The sequence below is a fragment of the Notamacropus eugenii genome, chromosome 6 (assembly GCF_028372415.1).
Source record: "Notamacropus eugenii isolate mMacEug1 chromosome 6, mMacEug1.pri_v2, whole genome shotgun sequence".
Classification (NCBI taxonomy): Eukaryota; Metazoa; Chordata; class Mammalia; order Diprotodontia; family Macropodidae; genus Notamacropus; species Notamacropus eugenii.
The window spans coordinates 387702862-387722807 of NC_092877.1; the positions used below are offsets into that span (position 1 = coordinate 387702862).

Below are 19946 nucleotides of genomic sequence, written 5' to 3' on the forward strand. Positions count from 1 at the left end.
CTATTATTACCCTAATTTTACAGATGAGGAAACTGAGGCAAAGAGGAGTCAAGTGACTTGCCCAGGGTCTCAGAGCCAGTAAGGAAGGGTCTGAGGTTGGAATTTGAATTTGGGTCTTCCTGACCCCAGGACCAGCCCCCTAGGAGCCTCCATCGGGAGGGCTGTGGTCTGGCCTAGGCCCCCTCTTTTGGAAGGACACTGTAGAGGTAGAGAATCTCCAGAGAAGGCTGTGAGCAGGAAGAGCAGCAGACACGAAGGGCACTGACCCGCTTGGAAAAGGTTTTGGTGGGGAAAGGGGGAGGTCGAGGCACAGCTCTGTAAGAGGAGGGGGGATGTGGGAGAGGAACCAGGGCCCCAAGGTGCTGGCAGCTCATAAGGGAAGGGTGTGGGGCTTCCTCCCCTGCCTCCTAGAGGGGAGGAACATGGGTGAGCCGCTCCCCAGACAAGCAGAGAGCAGGGGGGTGGGGGAGCGGCCCCCTGGGGCTCAGAGTTCTCCTTCCCTTCAGGACGGGCTCCCTCCTCCCTCTGGGACTGGGTCAGTTTCGTTTCCCCTGGAACCGCCCTGGTGAGTTTCAGCGAAAGGAAATGGATTGGGGGAGGGGACGGATGAATGAGGGGCCCACCCTGTCCGCACCCACACCCCTCCCCCACCCCTGGCAGGCTCGGCAGCCTCCAATGAGATCCCGCGCCTTCCCCTGCGCACACGTGACAGGTGCACAACTTCCGTCAAACATGGCACAGCTTTCTCCAACTGTCACTCCGGCACACTCACAGGCCCGCTCATGCACACTCAGACCCCGCCACGCTCACACCGTCACACTGACACCGTCACACACTCACACTGTAACACAACGTCACAGACACCGTCACACACTCACACTGTAATACAACGTCACAGACACCGTCACACACTCACACTGTAACACAACGTCACAGACACCGTCACACACTCACACTGTAACACAATGTCACACTGATACCGTCACACATTCATGCCGTCACACACTCACACTCACATCGTCACACGCTCACACTGTAACACAATGTCACACAGACACCGTCACACACTCACACTGTAACACAATGTCACACCAACACCGTCGCACACTCACACTGTAACACAATGTCACACCAACACCGTCACACACTCACACTGTAACACAATGTCACACTGACACTGTCACACACTCACACTGTAACACAACGTCACAGACACCGTCACACACTCACACTGTAACACGTCACAGACACCGTCACACACTCACACTGTAACACAACGTCACAGACACCGTCACACACTCACACTGTAACCATGTCACACACCGTCACACATTCATGCCGTCACACACTCACACCGTCACACGCTCACACTGTAACACAATGTCACACCAACACCATCACACACTCACACTGTAACACAACGTCACAGACACCGTCACACACTCACACTGTAACACAATGTCACACCAACACCGTCACACACTCACACTGTAACACAATGTCACAGACACCATCACACACTCACACTGTAACACAACGTCACAGACACCGTCACACACTCACACTGTAACACAATGTCACACTGACACTGTCACACACTCACACTGTAACACAACGTCACAGACACCGTCACACACTCACACTGTAACACAACGTCACAGACACCGTCACACACTCACACTGTAACACAACGTCACAGACACCGTCACACACTCACACTGTAACCATGTCACACACCGTCACACATTCATGCCGTCACACACTCACACCGTCACACGCTCACACTGTAACACAATGTCACACCAACACCGTCACACACTCACACTGTAACACAATGTCACACTGACACTGTCACACACTCACACTGTAACACAACGTCACAGACACCGTCACACACTCACACTGTAACACAATGTCACACTGATACCGTCACACATTCATGCCGTCACACACTCACACTCACATCGTCACACGCTCACACTCTAACACAATGTCACACAGACACCGTCACACACTCACACTGTAACAATGTCACACACCGTCACACATTCATGCCGTCACACACACCGTCACACGCTCACACTGTAACACAATGTCACACCAACACCGTCACACACTCACACTGTAACACAATGTCACACTGACACTGTCACACACTCACACTGTAACACAATGTCACAGACACCGTCACACACTCACACTGTAACACAACGTCACAGACACCGTCACACACTCACACTGTAACACATCACAGACACCGTCACACACTCACACCGTAACACAACGTCACAGACACCATCACACGCTCACACTGTAACACAATGTCACACTGACACCGTCAGACTCACACCGTCACACACTCACACCGTAACACAACGTCACAGACACCGTCACACACTCACACCGTAACACAATGTCACACTCACACCGTCACACACTCACACTGTAACACAACGTCACAGACACCGTCACACACTCACACTGTAACACATCACAGACACCGTCACACACTCACACCGTAACACAACGTCACAGACACCATCACACGCTCACACTGTAACACAATGTCACACTGACACCGTCAGACTCACACCGTCACACACTCACACCGTAACACAACGTCACAGACACCGTCACACACTCACACCGTAACACAATGTCACACTCACACCGTCACACACTCACACTGTAACACAACGTCACAGACACCGTCACACACTCACACTGTAACACATCACAGACACCGTCACACACTCACACCGTAACACAACGTCACAGACACCATCACACACTCACACTGTAACACAATGTCACACTGACACCGTCAGACTCACACCGTCACACACTCACACCGTAACACAACGTCACAGACACCGTCACACACTCACACCGTAACACAATGTCACACTCACACCGTCACACACTCACACTGTAACACAACGTCACAGACACCGTCACACACTCACACTGTAACACATCACAGACACCGTCACACACTCACACCGTAACACAACGTCACAGACACCATCACACACTCACACTGTAACACAATGTCACACTGACACCGTCAGACTCACACCGTCACACACTCACACCGTAACACAACGTCACAGACACCGTCACACACTCACACCGTAACACAATGTCACACTCACACCGTCACACACTCACACTGTAACACAACGTCACAGACACCGTCACACACTCACACTGTAACACATCACAGACACCGTCACACACTCACACCGTAACACAACGTCACAGACACCATCACACACTCACACTGTAACACAATGTCACACTGACACCGTCAGACTCACACCGTCACACACTCACACCGTAACACAACGTCACAGACACCGTCACACACTCACACCGTAACACAATGTCACACTCACACCGTCACACACTCACACTGTAACACAACGTCACAGACACCGTCACACACTCACGCCGTCACGCTGACACACTCACACTGACACACTTGGGCACACTCAGACCCCCACCACACTCCCCCTCCCCCCTCCGCGCACAGTCACGCTCACGCACAGCACGCCGGGGGTGGGGGTGGGGAGGGGGCAGCGTTGCCGAGGGAACAGGCGCCCCCCGCCCCCCCAGCCCCTTCGGGCCCCCTCCCCCGGCGCTCCGCTCTCCCTCCTGGGGCCCCAGCTAGAACCGAACCGGCCCAGAACAGCCCCGCCCCGCCCCGCCCGACGGGCACCTTACCGTCCGCCATGTTGGCCGCGGCCCCTCACGCGAGCATCGCGAGAGCTTAGGAGAGGGGGGGGGGGGGGGGGGGGGGAGGGCGGTGCTTCCGGAGGCGGGAGTTGTCGCGAGAGCAGCAGGGAAGAGGCGGAGCGCAGCGAATGGAGGAGGGGACGAGAAGAGCGAGCACACCGCGCATGCGTCGTGCACCCGCTCACCACCCCGCCCGCGGGCGTCAGTCACGTGTTGCGTTCGCCGCTGGTTCCGGGAGCTGATCTCTAGGTTACAAAGTATCCGAGCTCGCTGCTGCGCGCACGCGCACGCGCACATTCCTCGCCTCCCCGGCCCGTCCTAGTCTTACGCCCTCCTGGGGCTGTCCTGCATCTCTAAGCACGGCGCTCCTCCAGACCGCTGTTCAGGATCGAGCCACGGAGCGAGCTCCATCTCCTGCCTCCGGGCTTTTGTACCGGCTGCCCCCAGTGGCTGGAGCGCTCTCCTCCTCCTGTCCGGCAGGCTTCCTCCCCGGGCATTCCTGCCACCGTGCAGGGTGTCTCCCTCGAGGGCAGGGGCTGGCCTCGGCAGCGGGCAGCGCACGGGCAGATGCTTCGCCCGCGACGACGAGGACGGAGCCTCGTCCCCCAAACCCAGCTCCTCCGTTCCCTCCCGTTGGAACCCACTGGGGGCAAGATCCGGGACGCGGGCCGGGGCCGGTGGCCAGCCTGGTGCCGGGCCGGGCCGGAGCCGGGCGTCCTCGCGAGTGGGTCGTGGCCCCGGGCCTTCCGCTCCATCCCCGCGTGCAGCAGCGCCCGCTCCGCCCAGGGCGCGAGGAGAGGCCGGGCTGTCCGCCCGAGGCGGGCCTCTCGCCGGCGGCCGCCAGAGCCTCCGTCCTGGACCTCCCGCGAGGTCTGCCCCATCTCCGCGCTCCTCTGGGAGACCAAGGGGCGTGAGGCGCCCGTAGGTGGAGGGGGGCTCCTGGCTCGTGCGCCCGCCCCCGCTGGCTCGATCCGGGTTAGGGTGGCACAGCCCGCCAGGCGGCCCGAGTGCCCTGCACACGCAGTCGGGGCCGCCCCAGGGCCTGCCAGGCCGGAGCCGAGAAGGGCTGGACCCGCCCGGACCAGACCCACACAGCTCCCAGCAGAACCGAGGACAGAGGTCCGCCGGCCTTGGGGAGTGGGCCTGGCAGGGTCTCCGTGGGACCTGAGCCAGCCGGAGAGATGAGAACGACAGTGTGCCAGGCGTGGGGCAACCTGGGGCAGATGCCCAGAACCCGGAGATGGACCGTGCGGAGGCCCGGGGCTTGGGTCCAAGGGTAGCTCAGGGCTGTCAGGGTAAGACACTGGACAGCTGCGAAGGGCTTTGGGGGGCAAAGAGCATCTTGTGTTGTACCCTAGAGGGGACAGGGGCCGCTGGACAGAGGAGGGCACACATTCCGAAGGCAGGGGCCAGAAAAGGGAGCCTGCTCCTCCCTTATTTTTCACTTTCTAACTTAAAGCTTCCCCTGTATGGGCAGGTGGAGGGCAGGGCTCCAAGTGAACATAGGGAAGGGCATCCAGAAAGGGCACAGCTTAGCTCTTCCAACGCAACGTGCCCCAAAGATCTGAAAAACGCCCGATAGTCTAGCCACTGGGATAGGCAGACAGACGCTATGGCCAGGGGAGCATTCCAGTGCTTTGCACCAGGGCAGGAAGAGGCCCTGGGGGCTCCGAACTTGGGCCAGGAGGGGACTAGCGCTTGTGAGTGAGGAGTGGTCCAGGGCCTTAAACTGTGTGTGTGCTGACCCCATGGACAAAGCAGGGCCTCCAGTCCAGCCTCCGGTCGGAAGCCTACAGAGAAATGCCCAGAACAGGGGCCTGGGACAAAAGGAAAGCCTATAGCTCTGTCACCTTGAACTCGCAGAGCTGTCCAAATGACTGATGATGGCTGAATCCCAGGAACAGTCTACTGGCACTTCCTACGAGGGATAAGCCTGCAGCAGTCTTGTTCAGACCAAACTGGCAGAGCACACCAGGAGGGCAGTGATCAGGTTCTGCCCTGGATCTCACCACTAGAGCACTGAAAGCTTACAGGTGACAACCTGGAATAACACAACACTCCATACTTCAAAAAAAAAAAAAACAAAAACGGTTAAAGGACCCAAGAGGGCAAAAGGTTAGCTCAGAATTCCCCCAGAAGTATGTAGAGCCAGGCTCTAACATAAAGTTCAAAGTCAGGAAATAGACTATAAAAAATGAGCAAACCAAAAAAGAATCTTATCATAAAGGATCATTGTGTTGGCAGATATAGTCAAGACACAAACCCAGAAGAAGAGGAAGACTCCAGGCAGAAGCAAAGGCTAATGAAAAATGCTGTTGAGTGTGTCAAGCCACGAGAGAAAGAGAGAGAGAGAGACAGAGAGAGAGGGAGACAGAGATAGAGAGACAGAGAGAGAGGGAGAGAGAGACATACACAGAGAGAGACACAGGGACAGAGAGACACACACACGCACACAGACAGAGACAGACAGAGAGAAAGAGAGAGAGACATACACACAGAGAACAAAAGATATTTTTAAAGCTAAAAAATGATTTTTAAAAAATAAATGAAGGCACTAGAAGGAAAACATAGGAAAAGAAATGAAAACTTTGGAAGGAAGAATTGGGAAGCAAATTAATGGCTTGGAACAAGAGGAACAAAACATTAACCGGGGAAAAAAAACTTCCTGAAAGTTGGAACGGATCAAAGAAAACCTCATGATTTCATACAACATCAAGAAATTTTAAAAAACAAAGCCAAAAGACTGAAAAATTTGAAGAAAATATAAGGTGTCTTGTAGCAAAAGCAACTGGCCTGGAAGACAAATTTAGAAAAAATAATTTAAGAATAATTTGGCTATCTCAATGATATTACCAAAAAAAGGTCTACATAGCACATTTCATAAAATCAAGAAAACTCCTTAGTCTCTTACAATCAGAGGACAAAGTGGACATAGAATGAATCTACTAGTCATCTTCTGAAAGACACTCTCAAAGGAGAACTCCCAGCCATATTACAGTCAAAAGTTCAGCCCTCCCAGGTCAAAGAAAACACTGGAAGCAGCCATTAAAAAAAAAAAAAGAATCCAAAACCCAAGGAGTCACAGTCAGGATCCCTTAGGATTTAGCAGCTATCACAATGAAGAAGAAGACAGCTTAGAATATTTTATTCCAAAAGGCAAAAGAGCTTGACTTACAGCCAAGCATACTCAGCACAACTGAATATAATACAACAAAGGGGGAAGGGGAAATGGCTCTTTAATGAAAGAGAAATCTTTCATGCATTCCAGATGAAAAGGTAGGAGCTGCCTAGAAACTCTACCATACAAACCATCATAACTGTGAATGTGAATGGAATGAACTCACCTGTAAAACAGAAGACAGCAAAGTGGATTAGAAACTAGAGTCTAGTACATTGTTCACAAGAAACACACTTGAAATAGAAAGAACAAAGAGTTCACATCAGGGGTTGGAGCAGAATCTGTTGTGCTTCAACTGAAATAAAAAAGGCAGGGGGAAGCAATCATGAGCTCGGATAAAGCAACATAAAAAATGGACCTAATTAAAAGAGAGAAACTAGAAGACTACATTTGTGCTAAAAAGTACCATAGACAGAGAATTAATGTCAATACCAAACATAGAATAACACCTAAATTCTTAAAGGAAAAGTTAAATGAGTCACAGGAGGAAATAGTAAAACTATAATAGTGGGGGCGAGAGAGATTTGATTTACCCCTTTTAGACCTAGATAAATCTAAACAAAAAAGAAAGGGAAGACCCAAATATAATTTTAGAAAAGACAGATATAATAGACATCTGGATAAAATTTAATGGGAATAGAAATATGAACACAGATTTCTCAGCTGTGCGTGGCACCTTCACAAAAAGGTGACCATGTATGAAGGCATAAAAACATCACAAATTCAGAAAAACAAATATTAAACACATCTTTCACAGACCATAATACAATAAAATTATATTAAATAGAGGACTTTTAAAGCAAAGATTAAAAATTATTTGGGTGGGTCAATTAACAATCATAGAAACAGTATTTCATTAAAATTAATAACAAAATAGAGATGATATAACAAAATTCTTGGGTTGCAGACAAAGCAGTATTTTAGAGGAAAATGGACATACCCAAACATTTTCATCAAAGAGAGAGAAAGAGGAGAGATAGAAGAGAGGGAGAGAGAAATCAAGGGAGATGGGGAGACAGAGAGTGAGACAGCTGCATGCAAAGTGGAGAGGGAAGGGAATTTGTGATGATGGTGCAAAAGAGACTGAGAAGTAGTCAGACAGATGGGAGGAGAACCAAGTGTGTGAAAAGAAGCCTCATGGTGAGATGGAGAAAGAACTGGCCGTGGCTGAATGCTCAGCTCTCCTCAGACATAAAATTAGTGCATTGGACTCATTGAAGGTCTCTTCTCTCTTTTACCCTATCATCCTATGAAACCCAGGGAGAGGAATCAGAGGCGAAGGGTGGTCAATAGTGTCCAGTGCTCTAGAGAGATCAGGATCAAGAAGAAAGAGAACTGAGAAACAGTCATTGGGTTTAGCAAAAAAGACCCCACTGGGGACTTTGGAAAGCAGGATTAGACAAGTGATGAAGTCAGAAATCAGATTACAAGGGACTGAGAAAGATGTGGGAGGAGATGCATTAGAGACAAAGGTGAAAACGTTTCCAGGAGTTTGGCTGTGGAAAGGAGGCAAGATAGGGAAGAGAGCTTATGACAGGGTCACATATTAAAGATGGAAGAGATCTGAGCATGGATGTAGGTGGCAGGTAAGGCAGCAGTGGATATGGAGAAGTGAATAATTATCAAGAGAGAAGGGATGCTGGAAGGAGCAAACTATGACAGGAAATGGGAGGAGTGGGGGACCCATATATCCTTGGCAAGGAGTAGGACCAACCTTCTTCAGAGACTAGAGCAAAGGAGAGGAGGAAGGCAGGTGGTGCTTGAGATGGGCACATGGACACACACTGTGAGATGCTGAAATGTGAAGAGGGAACTCAGTGGTTACCTCTATTTTCTGAGGCAAGCATGAGGTAAGGTCCTTGACTGAGAGGGGAATGGAATCGATTGTAAGGGGGAAGACGTTTGTCACATCGATCCCAAGGAAGCTCAGGTCTGTCTACGGGAGGTCTAGCCTAGCCCTGATTGAAGCAGTCACTAAAAGGAGATTTGAAGGTTGCATTGTGCACATTGGAACTGTGTAAGAATATATCTCCCATTTGTGAGAGCAGAGGTCTCTAGGTCTCTTTTCATTTGATTCTCACTGTACTCCTGGGACGTACGTACTCTTGTTATCCCCGTAATACAGATGAGACACTGAGCTCAAGGTCTTCCCCAGGTCACCTGGCAGGACTGGAACCTTGGTCTTCCTCACCCCAGTTCTGCCTGCCGTTTTGTAAGGGTGTTGCTATACCCCTCAAATATTGTTTTCCCCAAAGTCCTGCTTCAGTGGAAGCCATGCCTCAGGTCCCTGGGCTGGCAGGCTCCCCAAGCTCAGTGGTCCTTAATCTGGGCAGACAAGCCTGTGGTGGCCTCTTTGGAGCTCTCTGGGCTGGGAAAAGGCAATCTTGCCTCTGTGAATTTCTCAGTCCTTCCTTTCTTGGTCCTTGCTGGAAGTGGAGTTCTGGTGAGAGCTGGGCCGCTCCGAGCCTTTCCTACCACCATCTTGGCAAGATTCCCCCCTCATGTCGTCTAAACCCTTCTTGCTTTGGCGATATGACCAGGCTCTTTGACCTTTTACCTGGCTTCTTTTTCCTAAGTCTTTGCTTGTGAGTGGGTCTTATACACATCCAAATCTACCATGTGGCTCTAAGCCAGGGCCCTTTGAGTGATGCTCAACTCTTTCTTCAGAGACTAGAGTTGCCATACAACTGTAGAGCCTGTGGAGCCCATGCCCTTCAGGTGGGCTTCCCAGAAGAGCTACTTCAGGTTTATGGTAGCCACTCAAAAGAATACTTCATGAGCTCCTATCAGGTACTCACTTATTCTCTAATCAAATAAGGGCAAAGGTATCTAATGAAATAGCACAGAAAGAAAAAAAAATTCTCTCCCTTTCTGCTTTCTGTCTGATCTGGTTGCATTGGTTTCATTTGTATAAAGCCTTTTCAATTTAATATAATCCAAATTCCTCATTTTACATCTAGTAATGCTCTCTAGAGCACAAATTTGGTCACGAATCCTCCTTATATATAGATCTGACAGATAGACTACTCCTTGCTCTCCTGATTTGCTTATAATATTACCCTTTATGTCTAAATCATGTACCCATTTTGATCTTATCTTGGTATATGGTATAAGTTGGTCTGTCCCTAGTTTCTGCCATAATGCTTTCTAGAGTGGGAAAACTGGAAGTAAGTTTTATTTCCACACTATAATGGGGGTTGTGACCTAGCACGGACAGGTTAGAGGTTAGAAACTCATGCGCAGGCACAAGGAGCTGTGAGAGGAAGGGCCTATCAGAGAGAACATGGAGTCACATGGCCAGGGGACAGTATGGAGGGAAATCCAAAGTCCAGAATTCTCTAAGGATCCTGCCTCATCCTGACCTGGTCGTAGTCCGTCCAGCAGCCATGCTGGGGAAGGAATGCAGGCCTTCCCTCCTCTGAATTCCATTCTCAGTAAGCTTTTCTTGACACCTTTTTGGTGCGTCAGGTTTGTCTCTAACACCAGTTTGGCCAGCAGTTTTTAATCAAAGCGTGAGTTCTTCTGCCAGAAGCTGGGATCTTGGAGTTTACCGAAGACTAGATTTCTGTGGTCATTTCCTACAGCACATTGCACACTTGCAGCCAGACTAGCCCTCTGGGCAGTGTTACCTCCTCTCTGTCTCTGAGTCTGTTCATCCCCTTTCTGTCTCTCCTCTCTCTCCCTCCTCCTTTCCCTCTCTCCTCTCCCTCCCTCTCCCTTCCCCCTTCTCCTCCTTCTTCCCTCCCCTCCTCTTCCTCTCTGTCACTGCCCCTCAGTCCCTGTCTCTCATATGCACACCTTTCTCCCTCTCCTTTCATTGTGTGTCTCTCTCTCTCCTGTAAAGGATGATTGAATTTTGTTTCCACATAAATTACATGAAACATAATTTGAAGTCATACTGATGGCTGATGTCAGAGATAAGACTGCTTGTGTGTGTCACCTGACAATCGGCATTTCTGCCCCCTCTCCTTGTTCTGAGAAGGCTCACCCAGGAGATGCTGTCCTGGATAAGGGGACTCTTCTCACGGATGTCCTGGGATGTCTTCCACTCACAGCTTTTGACAATTCTAGCAATTCAGGGAATTCCTTTCTGATGCTATGGATGATGTGGGCAACCTGGAATGGGACTCGGAGCATTTTGTAGACTGGCCTTTTCTTTATTTAAGTATAAAGAAAATGGAGATGAAAAGGGAGCGGGGAATTGACATGTGGACATGAGAGAAGGAAGAGAAGGGTACAGAACCATGTGGGAGGGGGTTAGGTGGTTCTGTGAACCCTGACCTGACCAGTGGGGTTCAGGAGGGACATTGTCTTAAGGGGCCTTGTGCTGAAGTGACCCTTCTTCACAAGGGGTTAAAGGCCAGGCCAGGTCACCCATCAGAAATGACGTGACATATAAATCTTTTTTTCTAAATTCACTCCCAGCCAGGTGGAATTCTTGGTAAAACAATTATTTCTCGGTCTCTTTCCCTTGCTTTCCTGATCTTTCCCCTCCCTCCTCCCTCCCGCTCTCTCTTGGAGAGTCACATGCTTTGGATATTTATTCAAACCCCCTTCCCTACTTTCTCCTGCAGTTCCTCTAGCTACCCTTGACCTTGCCCTCCCCTTTCTTGTGTAAATTCTCTTATAACTTTGTGTGCTCCTGTTGAGTATTCCTTTGATAGTTTGATTAGCATAATGTGGAATTTGTATATATTTTAATCCGATGATCATGGCTATTACATTGGCATGACCTACTGGCTAGATGGTGGCTAGAGCGCTGGGCCTGGAGTCAGGAAGACCTGAGTTAAATCTGAACTGAGACACTTCCTACTGGTGTGACTCTGGGGCATCAGTTGACCTGTTTGCCTCAGTTTCCTCACCTGTAAAAATGAGGGGAATAATAGCACCTGACAGGGACCTGGGGTCTGAATGCCCAAAAGGAAATGCCCCTGGAGTTCCCCACATGGCCCAGGTCCCTGGCATTCACCTGGGGCAACTGGCCCTACCCAGTTAATTAAATGCCCTCTCACCATCTGCACTGGCCTCTGCCCAGCCCAGGTGCCACTCCCTTAACTCCATCTAGATCCCTTCTCTCTTCCCACAGATTCTGTACAAGATCCATCTCGCCTCCATTAAAAGTGCTCAGATTCCATCTGGTCCGAGTGCATTAGCGATACAAGTGCTCAGATTCCTTAAGAGTCTGGCCAATATGGCAGATTTTTAGAACCCTGCCCACCTTCTATCGGTGTTTTAATAAACCTTGTCTTTGACTAAAAGAAGGCTTGGTTAGAATTCATTTGAGCAGGACCCACGTGTCGCTGCTTTGGAATCCCAGCACCCCTGAGTCTCAACAAAGTGACTTGCCCAGGGTCACAAAACTCAGAAGTGACTGAATTTGAATTGAGGCCTTCCTCACTCCAGGCCCAGCATTCCATCCGCTGCCACCACGTACTGCTGGTCCCATCTAAGTGTGTACCGCTCTCTTCTATCTTTCTCGCTCATTTAGGACTCCCTTGATATCAATGGAAATTATTTGGTAATCCTGTGTATATTTCAACAGCTTAGCTTCCAGAAATTGAGTATATTTTATATTAAGTGGCAATTTTCTATTAATTATTCCTTATGGAAGAAATCCAAAGCTATCAATAATGATAAGGGGAAAATGCTCTAAATCACTCATAAAGAATAGCAATTAAAATAATTCTGAGTTCCCATCTTATACTTATTGGATGTAGAAGAACTGGAGCACTAATGCACTGCTGATGGAGTTATGATCCGGTCCAACCATTCTGGGGAACAATTTGAAACTATGCCCAAAGGGTTATAAAACTGCATGCCCTTTGATCCAGTAATACCACTGCTAGGCTTGCATCCCAAAGACACCCAAAAAATGGGGAAAGGACCTATTTGTAAAAAGTATTTCTAGTGGGTGGAGTCAAGATGGTGGAGTAGAAGCACAGATCTACACAAGCTTTCCCCCCAAAGCCCTTAAAATACATATAAAAAATGACTCTAAACAAATTCTAGAGCAGCAGAAGCTACAGAATGACAGGCAGACAGGAAGGGTCTATTACACTGGGCTGGAAGCAGAGCACAGTTCAGCATGGCCCACACCAGCACAGACAGGACTGGAACAGACTTCAGGGAGTGGAATCATGGGCAGCTACTGCGCTTCTCAGATTTCTCAACCCACAAATGCCAAAGACAGCTTCAAAGGTCAGTGAGAAAACTCTTTCACCTGGGTGAGAAAGGAGCTTGGTTGGGCCCCAGCCCCAGGGAAGTGGCAGCCACTGCTGCATTAGCAGACACTTCTGGAGCTCAGACCTACAGACCCTGGTGGCATCAGGTGGTAGGTCTCAGTCCTGAGTGGCAGTCCTGGGGTGAGGAGGAGCACTGGTGTGGTGGAGCTGGTGGCTGCTGTGGAAAGGGAATCCTATACACAATTCCAGGGCAGAAAAGAGTGCTTGTGGTTACTCTCAGACGAGAGCACAGGCCAGGAGAGGACTAAACACCTCTCTCTTGACTACACCACTTTGGAGGAACTGAGAATTTATAGGTCCCTACAGATATCTCAGAAAACAGCTACACAAAACCTCTGAAGCCTGGGGTAGTATACTCTCCACTTGACAAAGGACTCAAAAGTCAAGTAATTGGCTGGGAAAATGCCCAAAAAGGGGGAAAAATAAGACTACAGAAGGTTACTTTCTTGGTGAAAAGGTATTTTCTTCCATCCTTTCAGATGAGAAAAAATCAAAGCAGACAACCAGAGGAAGACCAAAGCATACAACTGGAGGAAGACAGCAAGATCAAGGCTCCTATATCCAAAGTCTCCCCACCAAAATATGAAATGGTCTCAGGCCATGGAAGAGTTCAAAAATAATTTTGAAAATCAAATAAGAGAGGTGTAGGAAAAATTGGGAAGAGAAATGAAAACAATGAAAGAAAATCATGAAGAGCGAGTGAACAGCTTGCTAAAGGAGATTCCCCCCCCCCCAAAAAAGCTGAAGGAAATAACACCTTTAAAAATAGACTAATCCAAATGGTAAAAGAGGTCCAAAAAGTCAATGAGGAGAAGAATGCCTTAAAAAGCAGAACTGGCCAAATGGAAAAAGAGGTCCAAGAGCTCACTGAAGAACATAGGTCTTTAAAAATTAGAATGGAGCACATGGAAGCTAATGACTTTATGAGAAATCAAGAAATTATAAGACAAAACCAAAAGAAAGAAAAAATAGAATACAATGTGAAATATCTCATTGGAAAAACAACAGACCTCGAAAATAGATTCAGGAGAGATCATTAAAAAAATATTGGTCTAACTGAAAACCATGATCAAAAAAAGAGCCTAGACATCATCTTCCAAGAAATTATCAAGGAAAACTGCTCTGATATTCTAGAACTAGAGGATAAAATAGAAATGGAAAGAATTCATCAATCACCTCCTGTAAGAGACTCCAAAAGGAAAACTCCTAGGAATATTATAGTCAAGTTCCAGAGTTCCCAGATCAAGGAGAAAATATTACAAGCAGCCCAAAACAAACAATTCAAGTATTGTGGAAATACAATAAGGATAACACGGAATTTAGCATCTTTTACACTAACAGATTTAAGGGCTTCAAATATGATACTCCAGAGGTCAAAGGAGCTAGGATTAAAACCAAGAATCACATACCCAGCAAAACTTAGTATAATCTTTCAAGAAAAAAAATGGAATTTCAATGAAATAGAGGACTTCCAAGCATGCCTGTTGAAAACACCAGAGCTGAATAGAAAATTTGACTTTCAAATATAAGAATCAAGAGAAACATGAAAAGGTAAACAGGAAAGAGAAGCCATAAGGAACTCATTAAAGTTGAATTGTTCATTCCTACATGGAAAGATATTTGTTACTTGGACCTTTTCCAGTACTAGGGTAGTTAGAGAGAATATATATGTATATGTATATGCATATGTGTGTGTGTGTGTGTGTGTGTATATATACACACACACATATATAGGTATGTTTGAGTATATATGTATGTGTATAGTATATATGTGTATGTATATGTGTAGGTATGTATATATACATACACAGACAGAGGACACAGGGTGAGCTGAATATGAAGGGAGAATACCTAAAAAATAAAATTTACTGTTGAGTGGAATGTACTAGGAGTAAGAGAAAGGGAGAGGTAGAATGTAGCAAATCATCTCACATAAAAGGAGTCAAGAATGAGCTTTTACAATGGAGGGGAAGAGGGGAGATGAAAGGGAATAAGTGAGTCTTACTCTCATGGAATTTGGCTTAAGGAGGGAATAACACACACTCAGTTGGGTATAGCAATCTATTTTACCCTGCAGGAAGGCAAGGGGGAAGGGGTTAGGAGAGGAAGGATAATAGAAGAGACCACAAATTGGGGAAAAGGATAATCAGAAGCAAACACTACTGTAGGGGAGATAGGTCAAGGAAGAGAATGGAATAAATGGAGGGCAGGGCAGGACAGCCAGAAATGTGGTTAGTCTTTCACAACATAACTGTTATGGAAGTGCTTTGCATTGTTACACATGTATGACCTATATTGAAGTTTGTTTTCTCTCTCTCTTTTTTTATGTTTTTTATTTTTATTTATTTATTGCATTTATTTATTTATTTTTAGATTTTGACATTCTTTTCCATGAAATTTTGAGTTCCAATTTTTCTCCTCGTCTCTCCCCTCCTCCCACCCGATAATACCTTGCATTCTGATTACCCCTTCCCTCAATGTACCCTTCCTTCTATCACATCCCACCCTTCCTTTATCCTCATCTTCTCTCTTTTCATGTAGGGCAAGATAAATTTCTATACCCTATGACCTGTGTTTCTTATTTCCCAGTTATATGCAACAATAATTCTCAACATTCGTTTCTAGTACTTTGAATTCCAACTTCTCTCCCTCCCTCCCTCCCTCCTTCCCCATCCCCACTGAGAAGACAAGCAATTCAATACAGGCTATATATGTGTCATTTTGCAAAAGACTTCCATAATAATCATGTTGTATAATACTAACTATATCACCGTCTATCCTACCCTGTCCCCCCCTTTTTCTTATTCTCTCATTTGGCCTTGTTCCTTCCCAAAAGTGTTTGCTTCTAATTATTCCCTTCTCCCATTTGCCCTCCCTTCTATCATCCCCCTTACCCCACTTGTCCCCTCCTCCCCTACTTTCCTATAGTGTAAGATAGATTTTCATACCAAATTTAGTGAGCATGTTATTCCCTTCTTAAGCCATATGTGAAGCGGTTAAGCTTCACTTTTCCCCTCTCACCTTCTCCATTTTCTCCTCCATTGAACAAGATTTTTATTATCTCTTTTATGAGTTATAGCCTGTCCCATTCCATTTCTTCCTTTTTCCTCCCAGTATTTCCCTCCCTCACCCCTTAATTTTTATTTTATTTTTTTTTATGGATATCATCTCTTCTGATTCAACTCAACCTGTACTCTGTCAATATGTGTGTGTGTGTGTGTGTGTGTATAATCCCTCCACCTACTCAAATACTGAGAAAAGTCTCAAGAGTTACAAATATTATCTTTCCATCTAGGAAGGTAAACAGTTCAGCTTTAGAAAGTCTTTTATGATTTCTCTTTCCTGTTTATCTTTTCATGATTCTCTTGATTCTTGTGTTTGAAAGTCAAATTTTCTATTCAGTTCTGGTCTTTTCATCATGAATGCTTGAAAGTCCTCTATATCATTGAATGATCATTTTTTCCCTTGAAGTATTATACCCAGTTTTGTTGGGTAGGTGATTCTTGGTTTTAATCCCAGTTCCTTTGACTTCTGGAATATCCTATTCCAAGCCCTTCGATCTTTTAATGTAGAAGTTGCCAGGTCCTGTGTTATCCTGATTGTATTTCCACAATACTCAAAGTGTTTCTTTCTAGTTGCTTGAAATATTTTCCTTGACCTGAGAACTCTGAAATTTGGCCACAACATTCCTAGGAGTTTCTCTTTTCAGGTCTCTTTCAGGAGGTGATCAGTGAATTCTTTCAATATATATTTTGCCCTCTGGTTCTAGAATCTCAGGGCAGTTTTCCTTGATAATTTCATGGAAGATAATATCTAGGCTGTTTTTTTGATCATGGCTTCCAGGTAGTCCCATAATTTCTAAATTGTCTCTCCTGGATCTATTTTCTGGGTCAGTTGTTTTTCCAATGAGATGTTTCACATTATCTTCTATTTTTTCAAACTTTTGGTTTTGTTTTCTAACTTCTTGATTTATCTCATAGTCATTAGCTTCCCTGAACTCAGTTCTCTCTTTTAAAGAACTATTTTGTTCAGTGAGCTTTTGAACCTTCTTTTCCATTTGGCTAATTCTTTTTAAAGCCTCCTTCTCCTCATTGGCTTTTTGTTCATCTTTTCCCAATTGAGCTAGCCTCTTTTTAAAAGTGTTATTTTCCTCAATATTTTTTTGGTTCTCCTTTAGCAGGCTGCTGACATGCTTTTCAAGCTCTTCTATGGCCTGATCCCATTTCATATTCATTTTGGAGGTACTGGAGGCAGGGACCTTGACTTCCTGTGACAGTATGCCTTGTTCTTCCTCATATGAAAGGATGGGAGGAGACACCTGTTCACCAAGAAAGTAATCGTCTATGGTCTTATTTTTTTTCCCCTTTTTTGGGCATTTTCCCAACCAGTTACTTCACTTTTGAATCCTTTGTCAAGAGAAGGCTCCTAGTGCTCCTCCTCTCCGTAGTACCATGCTCAAGGCTGAGGTTCAGATCAGCTACTCAATTCTGCCAGAAGTTTTAAGCTGAGCTGCCTGCTGCCACCACTGCCACCTGGGGTCAGTGCTGAGGGAACTCCGTTCCCCTCTCTCCCAGCTGGGAAAGCTCTCCCACACTGACCTTTGGAGCTTTCTTTGTTGCTTGTGCGTTGAAAGATCTGGGACCCACCCCGCTGGGCATTCTGCCCCGAGGTCTGTTCAGGTCCTGTTCCTCCCAGTGCTACACAGCCAGGGCTGGGTTCCACTCCGCTCAGCATCCCATGAGATAGACCTTTCCTGTTGGCCTTCCAGGTTACCTTTGGCTGGAAGCCTCCTTCACTCTGTGGCTCTGTGGCCTCTGCTGCTCTAGACTTTGTTGAAAGTCATTTTTACAGGCATTTGTGGGCTGTGGGGGAAGTGCTAGAGTTATGTGTCTTTCTGCTCTGCCATTTTGGCTCTGCAAACTGTTTGCTTCCTCAATGAGGGTGGGTGGGGAGGGAGGAAGGAAGAGAATGTGGAACTCAAAGGTTTAAAAATGAATGTTAAAGTTTTTTTTTTCATGCAACTGGGAAATAAGATGACAGGCAATGGGGAAAGAAACAGGGGAGGGAGATGGAAGGGGAGTGATAGAAGGGAGGATAGACTGGAGGAAGGGGTGGATGGGTGGGGAGAAATGGGGAGAAAATTTGGAATTCAAATTTTTGTAGAAAAACTGAAAAATAAATAAAGATGAAAGATCAAAAACAGTATTTCTAGCAGCTCTTTTTTTAGTGGCAAAGAATTTGAAATTGAGGAGATGTCCATCAAGAGGGGAATGGCTGGACAAGTTGTTGTACGTGATCGTGATGGAACACCATTGTGCGGTAAGAAATGATGAGAAGGCTGATTTCAGAGAGACCTGGGAAGACTTACATGAACCAATGCCAAGTGAAGTGAGCAGAACCAGAACATTGTACATAGTAACAGCAACATTATTCGATGAACTGTGAATGACTTGGCTACTGTGATCAAGGCAATGATCCAAGACAATTCCAAAGGACCCATGATGAAAAATGCTCTCCAATTCCAAAGGGATCTGGTGGCGTTGGAATGCAGAGGGACGCATTTTTCCCTTTATTTTCCTTTCTTCCCTCCCCTTCTTCCCCCAGCTAAGGTGTAAATGCTTTGCCTGACTTCTTCATATGTAGAATGGCTATTGTATTTCTGGCCTTCTCAGTGGGCGGGGGAGGGGCTGGAGGTAGATGGAAAATTTGGAGCTGAAAATAAAAATGTTTAAAAACATGCTTTGTGTTTATCAGTCATGTACAAAAATGCTGAGAATTCTGTGGATTATTTTGTACGCTCCTGCTTTGCAGAAGGAATTTAGTTCATGCTTCATTGATTCTCTAGGTAAACCATCAAATCACCTGCAAATAGAGCCCTTTGCTCCTCCTTGCTAACACGTCCTCTCTTACTTTTTCTTGCCTGATCACTATAAAGAGTGGAAAGAGTGAAAGCAAATGAGCAGCCTCTGCCCTCGCTCAGAAGGCCTGTCTTTACATGATCCACAGCGTGGCTGGGGACCCCAGCCCGAGATGGCAGTCACTCAGTCAGCTTTTCACGTCTCTCTCCTGGATGTCTGCTTCTCCCTATCACACTTTTAGCAAGGCTTTTCTAGGAGAGAGGTCAAGAGTTTCCTGCCCAGCTTTCCCTAACGGCATAAACTCTTCTTTGGCTGGAGGGAGCAGCCCAGCATTTTGCCAGTTCAGCCCTACTTCAGCGTCCTGCCCACTGCCATGCACACTTTATGAAAGTGGTGCCCACAGCCTCTGCCTCTGAGGCTTGAAGCTGGCTGCCACAGAGGGCAGTGGGAATGGACCAGCAGGCTCCTGGTGTCCCCCACACTTCTCCTCTGGAGACTCTGACAGACATCTCTAGTCTCTGAGGTCTCTCAGATCTAGCTCTCCCTGCACCTTGTCTGACTCCTCCTGTAGGCGAGGCACTGGCAGGCACCTTACTACACCAACTCTCTCTCTTCCAGAGTGCTTCTGTCCCATGAATAACTGGGGCTGCTGGGTTAAGAGAAATGCCTTGGAGCACCTGAAAGAATCGTCCTCCCATTCCTGTTTTTAATATTTCTTTAAAAAAAGAAAATGAGAAATTCCATCTATTGACATGATCAGGTGGTGGTTGTTAAGGTGACTTCTGCTGTTCTCACACTGAACTGTCCTTGTATACCTCGGGTAACTTGGTATAACTTGGGCACCACGACTCCTGGCGGTTCTGGGCACGTTGCTAGAACCTTTGCCAAGATTCTGATCTCATCTTTCTGCACCAATGTTCACTACTGGTT

The 19946-nt window shown here is 46.9% G+C and overlaps 2 protein-coding genes across 2 annotated transcripts in view; one reads left to right on the top strand and one right to left on the bottom strand.

Moving 5' to 3' along the window:
- The window catches only part of ANKFY1 (ankyrin repeat and FYVE domain containing 1), an 81127-nt gene extending 77337 nt beyond the window's left edge, over positions 1-3790 (bottom strand). The window contains exon 1 of the mRNA XM_072618934.1: positions 3727-3790. Coding sequence (XP_072475035.1) covers positions 3727-3736 — 10 coding nt within the window. The 5' untranslated portion in view covers positions 3737-3790. The remainder of the gene's footprint in view (positions 1-3726) is intronic.
- A 112-nt stretch (positions 3791-3902) lies between these two features.
- Positions 3903-18126, top strand: LOC140512452 (uncharacterized). The gene is made up of 2 exons (XM_072621544.1): positions 3903-3939; positions 3988-18126. Exons 1-2 carry the CDS (start codon positions 3903-3905, stop codon positions 4650-4652), a joined length of 702 nt encoding a protein of 233 aa, XP_072477645.1. The 3' UTR covers positions 4653-18126.
- The last annotated feature ends 1820 nt before the right edge of the window (positions 18127-19946 follow it).